Source organism: Natrix helvetica (genome assembly GCF_964273705.1).
Source record: "Natrix helvetica genome assembly, chromosome: 3".
Classification (NCBI taxonomy): Eukaryota; Metazoa; Chordata; class Lepidosauria; order Squamata; family Natricidae; genus Natrix; species Natrix helvetica.
The window spans coordinates 32,371,427-32,394,251 of record NC_138549.1 but is presented as its reverse complement, the minus strand read 5'-3'; the positions used below and the strand labels follow the sequence as shown (position 1 = coordinate 32,394,251).

Here is a 22,825-nt window from a genome sequence, read left to right as displayed (position 1 = left end):
GGTGCTTCCGGGATCGCTCCCACCCCCTCCGCCACCTTCCTACTGGCTCCCACGGCCTCATGGCTCCTCAAAAGCACGGCGAAGAAGGAGGGGGCAGGGGTAACACACCCTTCCCTCCACGCTGCTGGCGCCCTTGCTTTATTTGAGTGCATCACTGCTGCTTTCCTTTCTCGTCCCCACTTATGCCATTCTGAGTCCTCGCTTTCCTTGCCCTGTGCGCATTTTGTATTTTATGCCCGTCTGCCCGCCGCTGCAACGCCACCACGTCCTCCCGCTCCGCCTGGAGCGCCCCGGGAAGCTGGCGGCGCTGCGCTCCGTCTGCCCGCCGCTGCAACGCCACCGCGTCCTCCCGCTCTGCCTGGAGCGCCCCGGGAAGCCGGCGGCGCTGCGCTCCATCTGCCCGCCGCTGCAACACCACCACGTCCTCCCGCTCCGCCTGGACCTTTTCCCTCTCCATGCTGGCCTCCTGCCTTCCTCCCGAGGAGGAGCTCGAAGGGCAGCGGGAAAAGGCTCGACTGAAGGGAAGCAGGTGCCGCGGGGGTGGGAGGCGCACCGGGGGCTTCGGGAAGGCGCCGGCTTCCCGGGGCGCTCCAGGCGGAGCGGGAGGACGCGGTGGCGTTGCAGCGGCGGGCAGACGGAGCGCAGCGCCGCCGGCTTCCCGGGGCGCTCCAGGCGGAGCGGGAGGACGCGGTGGCGTTGCAGCGGCGGGCAGACGGAGCGCAGCACCGCCGGCTTCCCAGGGCGCTCCAGGCGGAGCGGGAGGACGCTGTGGCGTTGCAGCGGTGGGCGTAAAATACAAAACGCTCACAGGGCAAGGAAAGCGAGGACTCAGAATGGCATAAGTGGGGACGAGAAAGGAAAGCAGCAGCGATGCACTCAAATAAAGCAAGGGCGCCAGCAGCGTGGAGGGAAGGGTGGGGAACACAATTGCCCAGTCTTATCGATGCTCCCAGGGAAGAAGGAAAGATGGGGCAGGTGAAGAGGGATCTACCTCCTTCTTCTTCTGGCTTCCCCCGAACTGGAAACAAAGGAGGAAGAGGAGGCAGCTCCCCGCAGACAGGTGCAGCCTTAAGAGCCGTAGCGATACCATGGCTTCCCAACAGTGCCCTTCAATACCTCCCGTCTACCTGCTAGCGGCCGTTATCCACGCCACTTTCCCGGCCCGAATTGGGCCGGGCGGCGGCCAATCCAAAAGCAAGCTCCTAGGCAAAGCGTTCTGGGAAATGTAGTCTCCCTCTCGTTATCCCTCAACACGCCGCCTTTCTCCCTTCAAGAGAGAAGAGCTTTTTATTTGATGATCTGTATTACGAGAGGATGCATGAATAGTGAGTGAGCCTCTTTTCCACATGCCTCAATTAAAGCAATTTTATTGTTATCTACCTGTATTTTTATTTTTGAAATTTACCGTGAGCTGCTGCATTTCCCAGCCTCGGCTTATAGTCGAGTCAATAACTTTTTCCAGTTTTTTGGGGTAAAATTAGGGGTCTCGGCTTATACTCGAGTCGGCTTATACTCAAGTATATACGGTACTTTCGGTCTGTTTATAACAATGTGATTTTCTTATTCATTTTTGTGATCTGAGCTTTCTTAGTGTTGCCCCTTCTCCCCCCGCTGGCAGAGCTCCGGCCCCTCCCGTGTCCTGTGTGACCGTTGTAGAGTCTTCTGTTTTTTCTAGGTTCGCTTTATTTTTTTCCATAAAGGCCTGAGCCTCTATGGGTGTATTGATTCTGATTCTTGTCTCCTCCCAGAATATCAGCATCCCTTCAGGCATCAACCATCTAAACCACACCCCTTTCTGGTATAATTTATTCGCCAAGAATTGACTACATTCTTATTTCATAAATATTATGGTTCATCTTTTCTAATTGAAGGGACTTGAGACTTTTCAGTTTTGTTTTGCAGAATATTGTATTAGTTAAATCTCATGACCAAACTGAAATACTGATGAGGATAGCCTTGTTTTCAAATCTGAATTTATTACCAAAGTTGCAAATTACAAAAGGGAGCAGACATAATATCCAATGTACTTTCTCAAAGCCTAGCTACATGGCTATATTCCTGTCTGTAATGTATTCTGTGGAGAAGTTTTGCTTTCTTGTCCTTTCCAGTTTGGCTGATTTGTCACTGAAGTCTCTAAAGAGTCATTCTGAGCTCTCTGTATGTGGTTTCTTTAGAAAACATTGTTGTAGATATAGCCAAACTATTTGCCTGTTTGCAAGATAATACCAGATGAAACATAATTTGAATGGATTTAAGCAACCAACACAGAAAAGTGATGCCTCAGTGCTTTTTCTTAATGTAATTGTTAACTGTTTTGGATTAGCCTCCACATGTGTTTTCTATTTCCTACTGAAGCAAAAGCATTCAAACAGGAACAGTTATCTTAGATTAAGAAGTGTCATCTGAGTAAAATATGTTCTGAGCTATTGCATAGTTTTAATGTAGTAGCTTCCTATATATATACATTTCGATTGACTCCTCCCCTATGAGTTTATGCTTTAGCTCAGAGGTCCCAAACCTGTGGGCTGCGGCCCACTAGTGAACAGTAAGTGGTTTGAAACTGGGCCATGTATGCAAGCTCATTCTCAAGTAAGAAATGGGAGAGTGCATGTGCACATGTGCAAACTATTTCTCCCCCACCCCAGTCCGCAAAGCCGGAAACATTGGGGAACTCCACTTCAGCTGATGGAAGAGCAAATGAAAAAATGTCATCTTCTCCCAGGTAATTTTAGCACAATTTACGATAGCTTCCTGTTGCATCTTTAAAAAGAGAGAGGAAGGCAGTTAGACAATACTTTATATGAACCATCAAAGCTATACATAGAGAAATATCACAGAATATTGGTGAACTTTATCTAGAACAGTGGGTCTCAACCTTCCTAATGCCGCGGCCCTTTAATACAGATCCTCATGTTGTGGTGACCGCCAACCATAAAATTATTTTATGTTTTCTGTATTTTTTTGAAAATATGTCTTTTCTGATGGTCTTAGGCGACCCCTGTGAAAGGGTCGTTCAACCCCCAAAGGGGTCCCGACCCACAGGTTGAGAACCACTGATCTAGAATGTTATAGCCCATTTTTAATCACCTGTGTCAAATTAAGGACCGCACTAATGCAAAAAATATTATATGGAAATACTGCAGGAACAGAAAATGTACACTGCAGCTATAGAGGAACAAAAATTACTTTGTTAATAGACCAAAATGGAAAATAATAGAATTCTATAATTAAATATAACATTATCACCAAGACAGATATTAACTGTCACTGGTCACCTGCATACTTTAAAGCAGGGGTATCAAAGTCACGTTGTGACGGCATCACATGATGTATTGGGACTTCCCCCCCTTCACTAAACCGGGTGTGACCAGTGTGTGATGCATCCAGCCCATTGGCCGGGAGTTTGACAGCCCTGCTTTAAAGTCTTCCATGCATTTTGAAGTGGGAACCGAGACTATCTTGTCAAATTCCCTGTCCCAAATAAGTAGTCCTCAACTTCTGATCATTTGTTCAACCATCATTCAGAGGTACAGTAGTGCTGAAAAAAGCGACTTACAACCAGTCCTTGCACTTCTGTCTATCGCAGTGCTCCCCCCTCAAGTCATGTGATCAAAGTTCAGCTGCTTGGGGACAGGCACATTAGGATGGTTGCAGAGTTCTGGATCACCATCTACAACCTTGCTAGGGAGCTTCCCACAAGCAAAGTCAGTGGGGGAAGCTGGATTTGCTCAACAACCATGTGATTCATTTAATGACCGCAGCATAAAAGGTTGTAAAATTGGATGCAACTCACTTAACAACTGCTTCATTTTATGATCCCAATTGTCACCGTAAGTTGAGGACTACTTTTATCACTTTCAACAAGATCACTTGAAACTTCCCTCTGTTTCTCCTCTTGAACAGTAGTGCTAGGACAACAACTTCAATACTGACTCCTCCGCAACCTTAAGTAGGAACACAAATGTGGACAAACTTTTTATCTTCTGCTGGTGCAATAGAATTATGGATCGTGTTGGGACCAGTGGAAAATTATACAGTTCAGATAGGAACAATTGCTTTTGTAAAGACAGTAAAATTGCCATTTCCACACACTTGACTAGAGTAAGTAGCCTAACTCTGGACTACATCTTTTTGAATTTGCACAAATATTTTTGATTATTTGATACTTATCAATGTTAGCAGGACAGTGGTCCAAAATTGTTTTCATTATGTTTCCCATCATCATCAAAAAAATGCTTAGGTTCTTGTTCAAACTGGAGGAACTAAAGAACAATAGCCCCAACTTCCCTTAGAAAACACATTCGTTCAGATTGCCTTTCTCATGCATCAAAAAGCACCTGAGATATTTAAAGAGAAAGTGGATTTGAAGATACAGATGGAGATGGAGTATATTGCAATATATTTAGTTCACATGTGGCTGTGATGTGTCAGTTGTGAGTTACTGACTTGGGTTTATGTGTCTTTTGGATTCTTACCAAATACCTACTAAGAACATCAGGAGCTGCCAATACTGCACAGCTGCATAACTTTGACTTTTGTGTCAAAGTTATTGGATTACTGCCATAAATATTCTTAAAGCTAATGTGTTACACTAACAGAAAATACCCCTTAAATACTATAGAAGTTGCAGTGTTCTACATATGAGCCCATCATCAGTTATATACTAACATAATGTATTTAGGTTTGTGGAACACTCATCTAATATTTTAAACAAATAGTTCTTTAATACTAATACAGGAATCAACATAGGATGCTACTTAATTTCTGCATGAATCCTGAAGGTTTGTTTCATGCATAAATACTTTAAAACATAGATTTGGATGGGTGGGGTAATGAAGGGCAATATTCCATTTTAGCTGTTTTGTTTTGCTTATTCCCCAGGCAACTGGCTGAAATAGAACTCTTTAAGGTGGATCTTTAGTAAAGTTCAGACTGAACATTGGCAGTGAATCAGAAAGGAAGTCAAAGTGATCACTAACATACCTTTGTCAATATATTAAGAGTAATCTTGCTCTATTTTTCTTCAGTGGGGCATAATACATCACTCGGTCATGCCTACCTTTTAAAGAGCTATTTTAGGAAACAGATGAATCTGCTTTCACTCCTTCAAATACAATGTGAAATGTCAACATGCATGGCTAATTCTCTGAAGGGCTCACTGCAGACTCTCATATGGTGGTATTTCCATTCTTTTTCAGATCCCTTCAAAAATTAAATCTGTGTACATGTTTACTCTCCACGTTTTATTTCAGAGCATTCCAAATTATTTGGGTGAAGACTCAATCATTTCTAGCAAGTGGGCTCAATGAATACAGATATGAGACATAGCACGATAAAACATCTTAAGTATTAGCTTGCAGAGAAATTAAAAGATAAATTCTATTCATCATACCAAATGCCATTAAAATTGGGTAGAAACTTTTTGTGGCTCTATATCCATGCCACGGATTTACCAGATTGTATATTGAAAAAAAATGTCCGGCAGGAGCCATCTGGGAGTCCGAACATTTGTTGGATATCTCATTCCCTTGATTCTTTCAGCTGTAGAATAAGATGATGAGACAATCGTTGTAAATAAAATTTGTGTCACCAACATGCTACATGTACAACCATTTCCTAACCATCAGCTTGATGTACTTTTAAGTGGTTTTTTCCTCCTCCAAATGCAATGAAATCTGAGGCTCAAGTCATACTGTAATGATCTCAAGATTCTCACAGTGTGGTAACCGTTTGCATGAGCATAGAATGGTTTGGAATGGCTTGTGATACAAAAGAAAAGCTTTATGGATTCAATTCTCAGATTGATTTAGAAGTGGTTGGAAACAGATCTTGAGGGAAGATTTTGGAATTATGATGCAAAGTCAGAGGAAACATTTATGCAGGTATCCATGTTTTTCCTACCCTGATGATGTTCGCAAAGTCTTTAAAAACTGACTTTTTCCAGACATTGGTGTGATATCCTGTTGAGTGCACTTTTCATAATGTATGGAGCAGAGGTGGGATTCACTTACCTTCCCTACCAGTTTGCAAATGTGAGCACGCTCGCTTGCTTTGCTCACACTTGCCTCATCTGCGCATGCGCAGTGCTCACACATTACATCGGGGCCTCGGGTTGGAGCCTCCCACAGCCGCCGCTACCAGTTTTCCCGAACTGGAGAGAACCGGCTGAATCCCACCTCTGATGTGGAGTTTGTCTCGATGTACATGCTTTCCTCTGTTTATTATTTTATTTTACTCTTTTAAGATTCGAGTTACCTAAAGTAATTCTAGAATCCAGAAACAGCTAAATCTAATACAGTAAAATACATATATTAAGGCCTTGTTTTAAAAAATACAAAACATATGTTTGATTTCTACTCAGGGGAAATACTTAGAATGTAGTACAGGTAGTCCTCGACTTACAACACTCAATACTTACAATATTCTATGAATGTGTATAAAATCATGTAATAAATATTAAATTGTATAATTATAAATATTTGATAGTACAGTGGTTAATGAATCAGGCTAGAAACTGGAATAATGTGAGTTCTAGTCCTGCCTTAGGTAAAAAGCCGGTTGGGTGACCCTGAGCCAGTCCCTCTGTGTCAGCCCTAGGAAGAAGGCAATGGCAAGCCACTGCAGAAAAACCTTGCCAAGAAAACTGCAGGGACTAGTTAAGACAGTCACCAGGAGTTAAATAATTTACTTGAAGGTGCACATACATGTGAATGCATACACATACATGTACTGTGCAGTAGATTCTGCATGCAGATATCTACATTTTGGCTGGGATGGAGTGAATAAGATTTTTATTCAGGACGTTGCTTCAATTGTCGAATTTGGTTTAAGAAGGCATCGGTACCTCCAAACTAAAAATCTTAACACGGTGAATGATGACTGTTTATTTCCCCTGTATATGTTTCCAGGTGCTTTGTGCGGTTTTGAATTAGATTATTTTAAGGTAACGCTCCAGCTGAACTACTACTCTCCGAGATGAAAATTGCAAAAGCCTTTTTCTCAAAAGGGCCTTTTCCAACTCTGTATACCAGATGCTCAAGGGAATTCTTCAGAGCATTGAATGGCTTTGTGTTTTCAGTTTGGTTTTTAATCCATCATTTTAAAATATAATGGTAAGATTAAAATACCACTACCTTTCCGACTGCAGGATTGTTATGTTGATATTGATTTATTTTCATTTTGTTTTTTATATTTTGTGCCCTTCTTCCTACTATCTTAAATCATCAAAGTGCCAAGTAAATAAATGTGAATATCTGTGGTAAAAGGTGAGTGAGTGATGAGAGTTCTGATTACAGGTAGTCCTTGATTTAAAACAGTTCATTTAGTAACCGTTAAAAGTTACAATGGCACTGAAAAAAGTACCGTACGACTATTTTTCACACTTACAAACTGCAGCAGCCCCATGATCATGTGATCAAAGTTCAGATGCTTAGCAACTGGTTCATACTTATGACCGTTCCTGTGTCCCAAGGTTATGTGATCACTTTTTGCAACCTTTTGACAGGAAAAAAATCAATGGGGAATCCAGATCCATTTAGCAACCAGGTTACTAACTTATCAACAGCTGTGATTCACTGAATAACTTTGTCAAGAAGGGTCATAAAATGGGGCAAAACTCACTTAGCAAATGTCTCACTTAACAACAGAAATTTTGCACTCAATTGTGGTCATAATGACTAACTGCAGTTTCACTGTGCAGTGAAAAGCAACTAAATCTACTACCTTCACTTTCCCAAATGCTTGCAGAATTTTGTAGGGTACCGTATTTTTCGGAGTATAATACACACCTTTTTTTCCTCAAAAAAGAGGCTGAAAATCTGAGTGCGTCTTATACATCGAATACAGCATTTTTTGCCTCCCGAAACCCCGCCCTTCACCAAAATGGCCGTGCATACCCTTATGGAGGCTTTCAGAGAGCTCCTGGGGGCTGGGGAGGGCAGAAATGAGCAAAAACCGGGCTGTTTCTTGCCCCCCCCTCCAGCAGCACTCTATAAGCCTCCATAAGGCTATGCATGCAATTTTTTTGACAAAAAACGGGGCTGTCTTTGAAAAAAAACAGGCCTTTTTGCTCAGCACTCTGCCCCCACCCCAAGGCTATTCATGCTTTTGTTTTTTTTAAAAAAGGGACTTTTTTGTGAGGTTTGCAGAGTGCAAAAACTTTTTTTTCCTTTTGGAAAGCTCTTTAACTGATTGATGAGAATTACATTGATCAAGTGCTGTGTCAGCAGAAACAAAGTCTTAGGTGCTGCAGATTGTCAGTGATTTCCTTCTCCAACACATGGATAAATACACCTGGAAACATCTCCCTACCTACCTACTCTCTCTCTTCCTACCCATCTACTGTATTTCTCTCCCTCTTATCTACCTATCTACTCACTCTCTCCCTAACTACCTACTTTATTTCTCTCTTCCCCCCCTACCTACCTGCCTACACTCTCCCTATCTATCTACTGTATCTCTCTCTCTCTCTCTCTCTCTCTCTCTCTCTCTCTCTCTCTCTCTCTCTCTCTCTCTCCCTACCAACCTACCTACTCTCTCTCTTTCTCTCCCTCTCTATCCGTCTATCTACCTACCTACTTTTTTTTAATTTGCCTCTTCAAAACCTTGGTGCCTGTGATACTCCGGTTCATCTTATACTCTGAAAAATATGGTATATACTGGTAGTTTGAATGATCACTTACCTGAACTTTTAAATCTTGTTTGAATGCTGTTCTATTATTATAACATTATTCTGGAAAATCTGTTGTATGAATTAGAATGCCAATACTTTTCAACTCATTCAGTCTGCAAGCTGTGGATATTCCTTCTCTCATATTGCTACACTCACAATTTACGTTCTATCTAATCTCTCCTCAGACTGCCATTATAATCATTCTTCTAGTTAAATGCAATTAGGCTCAATTTAATAGCAGTTTAGAGACATTTAGTTTTTTAGATGACATTTTTGCTGTGCTAAGAAGGAAGTATATAACTGCTTCTGGGCATGTATTTGTTGTTGCAGTTGCTTCCAAATCTTTGTAACCTTGAACTATTAGTACACTATTTATCTAAATTCTTGTTAAGCTCATACTACTGCTGTCACCAGCTCTCAAAAACATTTAAGTAATACGTATTCTTGTCCTGGTTATTGAAATCCCTGAAGGACGAAGATGCTACCGATGTAAAGATATCAAAACTGCTATTCCGAGTCTTAATGGTTTCTTTTTTAAAAGGGTGATGTAACCTAGACCACAAAAATAATAAAATTCAGTGACTTCAGTAGGCCATTTAGGTAATCAAAGTCTTTATTCAGAAATACTTACTCTTAAGTAAATGGACATCCAGAAAAACAACTACCATCTCTATTCTTCAAGATTCTTCAGATGGGAACATCGGACTCCACCCATTATTGATCTTTCCAAATGACAACTCTGACATTAAGAGGGGGGGGGGGGAGGTTTTAAGAATAGGAAGAAATGTCCAGAAGGATTTCTTATGATTTGGACCAGGTTTCCTGCTTATAATTATTTGCCTTGAAGCGTCCTAAATCCTAAATAGGATTTAGGAAGGGAAACCTTTTCCACGCATTGTAGAACTTCCAGTCTAGGATTTGTGAGTGAGTGAGTGTGTGCATGTGTGTAAACTCCCCCTCCCCACTCAAAAGTGCACTAGAAGCACACCGACACACACACACACATGAATTCTAGTCCAGCCCTTTTTGTGGGTTGAGGTAACGTTTCAGCGGTGGGTGGTCAGTTCTCTCTCGCATGGCTAGGGAAAAAAACTCATAGAAAGACTCCCACGGTCAGAAAGCCGCAGCCGCTCATCCGAAGCTCGCTCTCTCTCTCTCGGGGAGTTTGGGAGGCGGGGGGTGGGGATTTGCTTTACCAAGCCGTCCCGAGAAGACTTCGCCGGCCTTCCTTTCTTCACGGGCGCGGGAAGAGACGCGGAGGAGGGCTGGCTTGGTGTGGGCAGTGACGCGCCATTGCTGCTCCCGCCGCCGCTGCCTCCTCAGCCGCCGCCTCCCGGCTCCCTCCTCCTGCTTCCTGCGTTGCCTTGCGGGGGCGGCCCCGCCTGCAGCTGCTGCGCGGAACTTGCCTGGGAAAGCCGAAGAGCGCCCGAACCAGCCAGGAAGGGAGGGAAGAAAGTTGGTTTACGCTGAGGGGGCTTCCCTTGCTCGCTGGCTTTCGCGATGTTGGGGGTCGCGGCTGCTGGGATGACCAACAGGTAAGTCCGTTCCGTTTACCTCTTGACAGCGCCCGAGCGCTTCATTCATTGGAAGCCTTCGGCTGAAAGTCACCCACCGGGCCGCCCTCCCTGCTCGAATCCCGGGATCTCTCTTGTCGCTTTTTTTCCCCCTCCCGGCTGCTTGGAGGAGAGAAAATGTAGCTTCCTCCTCTCCGCACTGTGGTAACTTTCTCGGAGGCTGCGTCCCCTTCTCTCCCGGGCGGAGAAAGGAGGGATGAGATAATCCCACCGCGCCCTCCTCCTGCACAAGCCGCAGCGCTGAGGGGAGGCGGAATCCAGGTTCTCCTGAGGGAGCGCGCCAAGGCGGCGGAGGCTCCTGAAAAGAAGGGGGCCGGGGGAGGGCGGAGGGCTGTGCTGCCAAAGGGCTGGGAAGGGACCGAGCCGGGGGGATGGGGAGTGTTGTAAAGGAAGGGCGGGCGGCCGAGCAAATAATGCCGCCTGGGGCTGGAGCAAATGGCAGGGAGATTCGGCGAGCTGAGAGCGCGGCCAAAGTGGGGCCAAGAGAACCAACTTCTCTGAGGAAGTGGAGACGAGCCGGGCGAGTGCCGAGGAGTGAGCGATATTTGGCGTTCGTGGCGCCAGCAGACGCCTTGTGTCAGACGCAGGGAGGCGATTTAGAAACGGTAGAACCGTAAAGGAGAAGTTTAGAGCAGTTGCTGTCCTGGGAAGGAATTCAGGGAGGCGATTCGGAAGCTTTCCTTCTTCTCCCCCCCCCCCCTTCCTTTCTCTTAATTCGACGTGGCTGCAGTTTGCCAGCAACGGTGAGGAAAGCCACGTTTACCTCAAGGTGGGAATCTGTTGGGAGCCATGCGGTGGGCGTGGCAGAAGCAAGAAGTGGGCGGGGCCGAGATCAAAGGCGGCCCTTCTGTTCCTTTGATCCTTTCCCTTCTCTCGTTATTCCTTGTAATCTAACGGAGGGTTGGAGATAAAACTATTTGTTTTTTCTTTTCCGCTTGGTGCACAGGGAGTCCTTGACTTACGACCACAATTGAGCAAAACATTTCTGTTGTTTGCTGAGGGAAACATTTGATAAAGTGAGTTTTGCCCCAGTTTACAAGGGTTCTTGAGAGTTGTGAGGTGAATCACTGCAGTAACACAGTTGTTAGGTGGATCGGGCTTCCCCATTGACTTTGCTTGTCAGGAGGTTGCAAAGTTACGTAAACACATGACCTCCGGACATTGCAACCATCATAAATATGAATGGGTTGCCAAGCATCTGACCGTGGAGATGCTGTGACGGTTATGAGTGTGAAAATCTGTCGTAAGCCACTTTTTTTCAGGATTTTCAGTCAGTAAATGAACCATTGTAAGTCGAGGACTACCTATAGAGGTTAAAATGCCAAACTAAAAGCCAGGAGACTCAGAGTTCTAGGCTGCCATTAATCATGAAAGCCAACTGGGTGACTTTAGGGGTCTCTCTCAGTCCAACGTTTGTTGTTGTTGTGGGGACAGGAATGGTATTATTAGATATGTTTGTTGCCTTAAGGCTGTGATGGTGAACCTATGCCACGCGTGCCACAGGTGGCGCGTGGAGCCATATTTGCTGGCATGCCAGCCGTGTGTGCTGGCCAGCTGATTTTTCAACCTTCCGGAGGGCCAGGGGAGGCCGTTTTTGCCCTCCCCAGGTTCCGGAGGCTTCCCTGAAGCTTGGGGACGGTGAAAACGGCCTCCCCCGGCCTCCTGGAGGCCCTCTGGAAGCCGGAAACATATCATTTCCACAGTTCCAGTTGGGCCGTTGGGGCCATTTTCCACCCTCCCTGGCTTCCAGAGGTTTTCCTGAAAGGCCCCCCCAGTGGCCTTTCCAGAAGACGGAAATGGATTGTTTCTGAACTTCCGGTTGGGCCGTTGGGACCATTTTTCGTCCTCCCCAGCCTCCGGAGGCTTTCCTGAAGCCTGAGGAGGGTGAAAAACCGGCCAAGCAGAAGTTCAGAAATGATCCATTTCTAGCTTCCGGGGGGAACAGGGGAGGCCATTTTGCCCTCCCCAGGCTTCAGAAAAGCTTCCAAGCCTGGGAGGGGGTTGTGTGTGCATATGCAGTGGGGAGGGGTCGCACACGCATGTGCAAGTGGGTGGGGAGGATTTAATTAGTGTTGGCATGCGTGCGACAGTGCGCGCACAGACAATTTTGGCACACCGTAAGAAAAAGGTTTACCATCACTGCCTTAAGGTATGTATAAAAATGGTGAGATAAAAATATAAAATAGAGAAAGTCATAGAAAATGAAGAAACTAAAATGCTCTGGGATTTTAGACTTCAGATAGACAAGCACCTGCCACATACCATGCCAGATTTAACAATTGTCAATAAGAAAGACAAGTCTGGATAGTGGAGGTGGTAGCACCTCGAGACAGTTGAAGAGAAGAGGGCAAAAAAATTCAAAATCTTGCAAATAGAAATAGAATGACTGTAGCAAAAGAAATCAGAGGCAGTACCAATAGTAATAGATGCCTTGGGTGCAATCCCAAAACAACCGGAGCAGCACTTGAACACCATCGGCATTGACAGAGTCACCATCCGTCAATTGCAAAAGGCAGCTTTACTCAGAACAGCTTACATCCTGCAATAATACCTTTAACACCATCAAACATCCCCATCTGCTTATCTTCTGTCCTTGGGAAGGGCTAGACAGGTGGACAAAATTGCCAACTCCAGTCTGAACATCTGTCTGACTATGTGACAAACCATAATAATAAACATAACAAATACTTAACAATGCAGGACTTTGGCTACCGTTCAAAAGCTGAACCAAATGGAATGAAATGTACTATGGCAGGCAGAGTTTGTGAGAAAAAGATCATATTGAAAATAGGGTCGATCAGCCGTGGGGCTTCAGATTTTTTTTAAAAAAAAATCAAGGAAAGAAAATCTCACCATTTGGGAGAGGCTGTGGCTCAGAAGGTTGGTGGCTGCTCCATTCTCTGCTCTCCTCCCTTCCATTCATGTGACTCTGTGAGCACCCTACACTTTCCCCCTGTTCTTCCCCTAGACAGACATGCATATGACTCAGTATGAGGGCAGAGCAGAAATATACAGACAAATGCAACATTATGCTTCACTACTGAGAAGAATAGGCAGATGCCTTTTATGGCCACTGTTCTGCATGCTTTCCCTGCCCTGTTTCTTCTCAAGCCAAAGTTACAGGAAAGGGACGAATAGCTCTTCCAGGAGTCTGAACTGATTAATGGCATATGGTTTGAAGTTAGGACAAGAGCTGAAGTGAAATTAGCCCTGAGGGCTTCACTTTGCCAGGTTTTGGAATTCAGCAATGGATGCCAATTGACACATTCCTTTGCAACACAGCAAATCATGGCTTGCAAAAAGTATACACTTAGCAGGCAGCAACCTCCATTTCCACAGCTGTCTTTATAAGACTACTTCCGTGATATACATTTTTTCTAAATTCATTTTCTGTGACGTACATACAGATAAAAATATTATATGACATAATCGGACTTCCGGTTCCGGCGGCTACGGCGACAGGCAGATCGCTGCCTGCTCCAGCTCTCCCGGTGGGCTTCCCCCGCTTCTGGGGGGGCACAAGACGCCTTGGAGGGGCGTCTTGCCGAAGGAACGGCTCGCGGAGGGTCCTGGCGTCGGCGGCGGCTGGCGGGGGCTCCTCCGCTTCGTTCTAGGCATCGGGGAGCAGTTTTGGAGGACGTGCGTGCGCACGCGTCTCGCCCCATGCCGATCGGAGAACACACTTCCGAACGAAGCAGCGGCAGTATGGTGAGAGGCTTCCTTTCTGCATTCCTTCGCTTTTGAATTGATGAACTTTTCAGCACTTTTAAAAAGTTAAATTTTCGGATCCCTGCTAGAGGTGCGGCTAGAGGGAGGGGGATTTCCCCCCCTCCCTCGGACAAGCGGCTTGAAAAGACTTTCCTTCCATCCCCAGAGAGGAGGAGGGGGGAGAGCCAACTAATGATGCCTCACCCCTATAAAAGTGATTTTCATTCGACCTAGCTCCAGAACTAATGGATGAACTGAGAACTTTTTGAACTTTTAAAAATTTTACTATGCCTCTGAGCCCAAAGCTGGCAGGGCAAGATGGCACACTTCCGTTGTCTTCATGAACTGTGAAACCTGACTCCACCTTTAAAATTCAGGCTTCCGGTCTTTGTCTCCGAGTCACCCAGAGGAATTTCTTGTGGATTGCTACTTTCTGAACTCTTTGGAGAAAAAAAACTTTCATCTACTGCTAGAGTGACTAAAGAAATCCCCATCTGTTTGGATCCTCTGCCTTCTGAATTCGCCTGCCTGCTCTACCTCTCCAGCTGCCCAGTCTCTACTTTGACTGATCTCCTTGCTTCATAAACCATGTCTCCAAAAAGACCACCTCCTGGAAAGCCTGGCTTTGCTACTTCTGCTCCAACGTCTGCAACGTCTAGTCCAGCTACACAGTTAAAGATATCAGAATTGATGCAACCCAAGACTACAGAGATAGACTTCCAACAAATGCTTCAACAAATTTTACAAGGCCAGGAGGAAATTAAGAAACAGTTAAGGGAAATGAAAGATGAAATTAAACAGAATCAAGCCCAAATCTTTAAGAACTCACAGAGACTGGACCTTGTGGAGGGTGGGGTGGCGGAGGCGAGGGGGGGGGTAGAGGCCTTACAGAAGGGGAACAAAGAACTTGACATCCAACAAATGAAAGCAGAGTTTGAAAGAATGTCCTTTTATCTTAGATTTCAAAATGTAATAGAAGCAGATGGGGAAAATATAAGGGACATTATGACTAACATTCTAGCTGATTACATACACAAAGATAAACAGCAGATGGAATGGGAGATAGATCTAGCTTATAGAGTGAATTCAGCATATGCCAGAACACATAATGTACCCAGGGAGGTTCATATTAAATTTCTTAGGAAAACCACAAGAGATGAAATTCTGGGTGTACAAAGGGGGCAAACACTGACATACCACGATAGGGAGATAACCATTCTAAAGCAGATTCCCAAAAAAATTAGGGAAAAAAGGAAAAGTTATTCGCAATTGGCGAATAAATTATACCAGAAGGGGGTGTGGTTTAGATGGTTGATGCCTGAAGGTATGCTGATATTCTGGGAGGAGACAAGAATCAGAATCAACACACCCATAGAGGCACAGGCCTTTATGGAAAAAAACAAAGCGAACCTAGAAAAAACAGATGACACTACAACGGTTATACAGGACACGGGAGGGGCCGGAGCTCTGCCAGCGGGGGGTGAAGGGGCAACACCAAGAAAGCTCAGATCACAAAAATAAATAAGAAAACCACAATGTTATAAACAGACCGAAAGTATTAATGAATTTACAACTAGACTATATATTATAATTATATAAACTGATTGAAAAGTATTTTTTCTAGAATTAATATGCTGATTTTTTTTATGACTATGTAATAAGGTTTGATATTTTGATGTAACCTAGGAGTCTGGAGGGAGGGGGCGTCTGCCATACTTGCAACTGCCAAAATTTGTAACTATTCCACTTACCCTTTTCCGCATAAATGTTTTTAAAAAAACCAATAAAACTTCTTGAAAAAAAAAAAAAAAAAAAAAAAAAATATTATATGACATAATCTGTAAAATAAAATAACAATAATATGTGAAGCAGCCAAAGAGAACAGTTTCTCCACATCTTACCCATCATGATTCACTTTTGGGGTATGCCAAACACACAAAAAGGTAAATTAAAATCATGCTGTAAAGGAAATACAATGAAAGTAATTTACCTCTAAACTCCATTCACATATTTTTTCCCCTTGCGAACAATGATTGTTTCCACCATGTCTCCACCAGTTCCATTCATGTTTTCTTCTTTAAACTTCTCATTTTTCTCTATTAAAGGATCTCATCAGTTTCCTCAGTCATGACTCTTCCTTTTTCTTTTAGACCATTCCCTTTTTTCTTAATATATTTCTTTGAGTATAATTCAATATTCATCCATTCTCTTAATATACCTCAGCATAACTTTTACATATTAGTCACTCGTTTTTAAAGGGTGGCTCAGTGACTAAGACACTGAGCTTGTCAATCAGAAAGGTCGGCAGTTTGGTGGTTCAAATTCCTAGTGCCCTGTAACGGAATGAGCTCCCGTTACTTCTCCCAGCTTCTGCCAACCTAGCAGTTTGAAAGCATGTAAAAATGCAAGTAGAAAAATAGGAACCACCTTTGTTGGGAAGGTAACAGTGTTCTGTGCACCTTTGGCATTTAACCATGCCGGCCACATGACTATGGAGACGTCTTCAGACAGCACTGGCTCTTTGGTTTTGAAATGAAGATGAGCACCACCCCCTAGAGTCAGGAACGACTAGCACATACGTGCAAGGGGAACCTTTACTTTTACACTCATTTTTATCCAATAGACATGCATACATTATGCTACAAATGCACCCTTTGTACTTTTGAATGAGGGAAATTTGACTTTATATTTTACTACATGCAGTTATGTGCATCATTCTCACTTCATTCATTTTAATGGAAAAAAACATTTCCATTTAATATATCCGTATAATATACTCCATATACTCAGAAAACATATGAAGTGATTTATAAGAGTCACTGTTTGGTGCCTCAAATTCCTACATGCTCATGTTATCCATCTCGCACAGGGGTGTCAAACCCGCAGCCTGCGGGCCGATTGGGACTTCTACCTGCCCTAAAGAAGCCACATATAGTATCTTTTGTCTGACTTGAAAATGAGCTAAGAAGAACTGCTCACAAATCACTCTGGGTGTCTTAGTAAAAGTTATAGTATAGCAGAATATGTTCCCAGAATCAGCACTCCCCTGTTTGTTAGGGAGAAAGCGTTTCAGCATAGGAGATTTTTTAGGGATTTTCCAACATGGATGACAAGATATTAAATACCCAAAGAGAAAATGCCAAAGACTGTTATTTGTATGTTTAGCCATATATAATGCAAGTTTAAAATGAAATTACCGTGCCTCAGTTGAGTCTAAATAGTCTCACTAGGCAGTTGTTGGCCTTTGTTAGGTTTTAATTGCCTAAATAGCTTATATATATTCACATTCCGAGGATCTAAATAGCAAATCATCATTGGCAGATGTTGTATGGTTAGAATTTTTTTTTTTTTTTGCAAAATTAAATACAGCTTCCTAGACACATTCAAAAGGTAACAAAGTTACATGAAATGACCAGTCTGTTTCCTAATAGCCTAGTATCCTAATTCTTGCTCTGGAATTAAACATTGTATCTCAGTTCAACTGTGATGTAGATTGTTTCTTTTCCCTTTGTATTGTTGTCATAGTTCTTGAAAAAGTCTTAGTTATGGACTCTTTACAATTAAGAGTTCTAATTTTGAACTTATTAGCCTTAAATAGTTTGGACTTCCTCCCTTTGTGGATCGTTATGAGCCACTGTGTTTAGAATGCTGTACTGCAGGCTAAGTCACTGCTCACTGTCAGGAGTTCAATCCTGACTGCTTCAAGGTTGACTCATCCTTCCAAAGTCAGTAAAATGAGGAGCCAGACTGTTGGGGGGCAATATGCTACTGTAAACCGCTTAGAGGGGACTGTAAAGCACTATAAAATGATATATAAGTCTAAGTCAGTGGTTCCCAACATGGGGCCCACACCCCAGAGAGGGGCAATTTGATTTTTAATGGGGGAAATTTGAACCTTGTTTAAACCAAGTTAATGGCCTTTTAGGCTTCTTCTGCGTGAGTAAAGTTCACTTTTTGAGTAAAGTAAGAATTATATCTCACAGGGGTGGGGGGGGGCATCAGGATTTTAGAGATGCTTAGGTGGGGCATGGCAAAGAAAGGTCGAGAACCACTGGTCTAAGTGCTATTGCTATTATGACCTGTAAGTGTCAACAGGATTTGTTTCTTTATGCCATCAGTTTGTCAAATATGAAAAAGTAAACAATGGAAGGATGTTCCATTTCCCATTTTGTTTTACATTTAGTCCCACCTTTTGTGTTTTTTTCACAAACAGATAACTGATATAAAATGTAATGCATAATATAACTAATACAACTGATTCACAAACAGACTGACTGGTATAAACGAGGCATTAAATCTAATCTAGCCCTTATTTACTTTGCATTAGCAATTTTGCCTCCTGCTTTTTTATTCATTTTGGGCTGCTGCATCATAATAAATGTAAAGCTATGGAATCGGCTAAGCTGAAGCTGATTTTCAAACAATTTGCTAAAAGTTGTGCAGGAAAAAGTGACCAGATTAAAAGAAAGGAGCACGGAAGCCTGAATGAATGGGAGTTCTTACAGTGTGAGTACAATGGCTGTTTCCTGGTGCAATAGAATTCCAGCAGTCCTCCAAAGCAATAGCAAAAGGTTAATGAGCCAGAGCATGGGATTTGGGAGTTCACTGTAGCAGCCTAGGCCAGCCTCCTGAAAGGCGTGTTCCTCTTTTAACTGAAGTTGCAGGACTGTGAAAGCCTCCACTAACATAGTTGGACTGTAGATGAGTTTGGAAATTGTTCCTGCCTTATTCTTATTTCTTTCCTTTTGGACTGAAGGAACCTAGGGCTCACAACTAGCTTTGTGCAGCCCTTAGCCTCTTTTCCAAAACTGAACGTTAGCAATTAGCTTGGATCTCTTAAGTGAGAGTCTTTCTCCCAGTAGTCTTCTAGGCATAGGAGAAGAGCTAAAGGAATAAGGGTGGAACAAATAGTTTTATGGAATGAGGGAGATTTGGCTGTCAGATCCAGGAAAAAAAATTCTTTCTATAAAGCAAGGGAAATGCAATTTTGAAATTCTCTTCATTGCGAGCCCTTCCTTTTTCAACAACACCTTTGGCATTACGATATTATGATGGATGAACATTAGAAAATTGATTGCAAGAAAAACAATTCAGTGACATAAATGTGTAGAACGTTAGGAAATATGTATGTGCGGACTTTGATTATGTGCTTAAAATAATCTCTCACTAAAGTTTTAGAACAGACTAATAGGGAAAATTTTAACAAAAGAGGTTAGAAAGATACTTGTAAATTGCTGGTACTCATGTTTGTCAGTAAGCAAATGCTTTCTAGATTCAGTTATTTATTTTACTCAAACTGAATGGGGAGGATAATGACACTTTGCTGCTTGTATAACTAATTTGAGTCCTGAGGGATCATGCAGGGATCATGAGACCTTCCGTGATAGAAGGAAACATTTTTCTTGTCAATGATTTATGAGTGAGCCATTTTTCTGTATAATAAGCAGCCTATATAGAATGTGAACTCAGGGACAGAAAGAATGGCAAAAAAATGAAACTTTGAATGTATCTCCGCAGAGAATGAATTCCATGGCCTTGGAGCTGTGCCAGATAAAGTGCTTTTTTTCTACTAAAAAGTCAATTCCATAACAACTGCGGGATCTCCAAAGGTTCCTTTTCTGCTGATCTAAGTATTGAGGCAGGTTCAAAGCAGGAGAGGTGATTCTGCAGATGGGTTTTAAACATCAGTATCAATGCTTTGAATTGGGCCAGGGAAGCAATTGATACAAGCAGCATATTTTTGCAGTGGTGAGCAGCATTTTATATCAACTGCAATTTCTGGCTAGCCCCAAATAGAATTGCAATAGTTGCACTGGATTCCAGTCAAGATGTGAATAACTATTGGCGTGCCTGGCTCTCTCAACAAAGGTTGCATTTGGCACATTTGCTGTAACTGTACAAATGCAGATGCAAATTACTTTGGAAAGGGGATGTTGAATCTCTAATCCATCAAGATAAGACATCAAATCCTCTGTGTGGAACAGAGTGGGTATCTTAGGGGTATTTAAGATGATAGGAGGAGTGTTGGAAGGCAACGGAGCAATGTTGTGGAAGCTTTGGATGTATAATTTTATTGGTTTAAATGAAGTACTCTGTACTTTGCTTCAGCCATGGCTTTTTCTAACCCTTACATATGCAGAGAGTCATTGAGAAACCAAATCAAGATCTATTGGTTTCTTCCAAGAAGATAATATTTATCAGCTATGAAAAACTGGGCTAAGGATCAATCATTTAAGGTAGTCCAGACAAGAAGCATAAACCATAAACACTACTGTAAACAAAACAATAATATTGCAGTAACAAAATCTTGCAGATACTGAAAGCATTTCTCCCCCACTATAACTTTTACTTTCCAGAAATTAGGAAGAACCTCAGAAAACCTTCTGAGATACTTTCCACCCCTTTTCCTTCTGTGGGCTGAGATGTCTTTTGCTTGATGTTGTCAAGTCTGTAGCTCTTCCTCCTGTTTCCCAAGGTCATTCCCACACACATTACAACTGATGAGATGGCATTGAAAGAATACAACCATGTTCATTTAAGGATAACTGATTGTTGACTTTTTGTTGCAATAATATACTAGTATCAACCTAAACATAATGAGGATATCAGTAGGATAGCAACAGCAATGCCTTACACAGGGGCTCCCAACCCCTGAGTTGGTCAGCAGCCCATTGTGAACTGGGCTGCACATGTGGTGGGTAATTGTGCAAAGCTTCATTAGGTTGCATGCACGAAACCATCCCCTCTCCATCTACTCACGTACACTGCCACTGTTGGTTTGTGGAGCCAGAAAGGTTGGGCAGCCTTATAAAAAAAGAATTGGTTTGTGGGCTAAGGTCATGTATGTGTAATTCCCATTTGGTTAAAAAATTGCTTAAATTTAAATAAACTTATTTAAAACTTAAATAATAAGTGGGCCAAAATATATCCCTGCTTAACTCCCTAAAGTATGGAGATAGGAATCAACATGTTGGCATTATGAGAGATTTTCTTAGTGCATCTGGTGAATAAGTTTAAGATATTTGTTTATTTATTTGTTCATTCAATTTCTATAGCTGCCAACTCAATCAAGAGACTTAATACTCACCCTTTTTTGAGATAGTTATTATGGTGGAGTGTCTCTATTGTTTGACTATCAATAAGGACTTGTTAAATTGAATACTGTAAATCAAATCAGAAAGTTCCATCTCACCACTGTCAATTTGTTACATAAAGCAAGATGGAATTAATACAGTAAAACTTTTTATAAATGGAATTACAGTATAACAGAAACATTAGAAAGAATTCAGAGAAAGTTCAGGAACTGGATCCATTAAAAAGTAAGGAAATAGGAAAGTACTTGGTGCAGATGAAACACTTACTGATTCTTTTTCTGGGAAACAAATCTGCAATAAGTGAATTTGAAGAAACAGGTGGTTCAGAGTAGGAAAACTGCATATTACCCCAACCTCTGTCTAATCTATATGGTTTGAGAAATGAAGCTACCAAGACAAAGCTTCCTGACTACATGCTAAAAGAGAACCATTGTATTAACAGGGGTCAGTTGTCTCCCAACATCAGATAAATGTCCAAATGTCCATTAATTTGGATAGGCTGCCCAAAAGATCCTGGTATTTTTTTGGTCTCAAAAATAAAGACAGATGCTCTTGAGAAGAATTATGAATTTTCATCAGAGACAGATCAAGATGGTAAACATTTGTCCTTAATCCAAGAACAAGCCCAACATTGTAGCACTTAACTTACATTTTTAATTTAATTTATCAAATTAAATTTCTATATTTAAAATCAAATGTTTATATATTTATATAAAATAATTATCTTCTGTGATTTCCATGTTAAAAATATTAATTTTTGGAGAGCATGACACAATATGAGAAAATTATATTATGTCTTAAAATGGATTCAATTAATGAGTTACCTCTCAGCCTAGAATGAGGGGTGCATTATTTGAGCATGAAGGTTTCCATGTGTTTGAAATGCATATTAGTATGAATATTGTACATTGAATCCTGCTCCCTGTCTGAATTGGCTATTGCTTAAAATCTTTCTTGTAATTATACCAAAAATTGATTGCAGTTAAAAAGAAAAATTACAGCACTGAAGTTGCAAGACAAAAAATTGGATAAAATTTCTGTGAAACAGTTTAGATCTTACAATGAGAAATCAGTTAGGAAAGACTAACTCATCATTCCAAGGTTTTGCAGTTATAGTACTTAGCCCAAAGAAGCTAGTTATTGATAACACACTCACATATTTGAGCATGTTTTCCAGATAATGTATAACATACAACTCTACTATTTAAAAAACGGGTATGTCAAGATGCCGTTTCAATACTATGAAAAATCCTTAAGAACTTTTTGATATTAATATTTATATAAATAATTAATGTGCTATAAACATGCAGTCTTTTTTCTGGCTGATTAGTCCCAGAGAAATGGTGAAATATTATGTGAATACTACATAGTAAAAGTGCAGAAGCCATGTTTTGCTGATAATTAACTTCAGCTACCATCGATACAAAGCCTGGAATGAAATTTTAGTACTTTCATTTACATAATAGCTTGTTTGTTTGGGAACTGAAAAAGCATACTGTTAAAAGTGAAGGACTATCTACAGCTAGATAGATATCTAAGGGAATTTATTTTAAATGGCATTTTCAGCATTTATGAGAATATATTTAATTTTAATTATGGCATTTTTAATACCAATGACTTTATAAGTCTCCCAACAGCTAAATATAAAATCTGTAATACTATAAAATAACTTCAACTCCAAAGCAACTCAACATCCAATAAGAACGGTCTTAACTGCCTTCCAAAAACTTTAAAGGAGGGTACCAGTCAGATACCCTCTAGAGGTGAGGTATTCCACA

At 42.0% G+C, this 22,825-nt stretch overlaps 1 protein-coding gene across 2 annotated transcripts in view; it reads left to right on the top strand.

Moving 5' to 3' along the window:
- The first annotated feature begins 9,701 nt into the window (after nt 1-9,701).
- Nucleotides 9,702-22,825, top strand: part of LIMS1 (LIM zinc finger domain containing 1) — a 99,367-nt gene continuing 86,243 nt past the window's right edge. Inside the window, exon 1 of one of the 2 annotated variants that reach the window (XM_081948952.1) lies at nt 9,702-10,206. In XM_081948952.1, coding sequence (XP_081805078.1) covers nt 10,172-10,206 — 35 coding nt within the window. In that variant the 5' untranslated portion in view covers nt 9,702-10,171. The remainder of the gene's footprint in view (nt 10,207-22,825) is intronic. The other variant, XM_081948953.1, reaches the window with a different exon arrangement.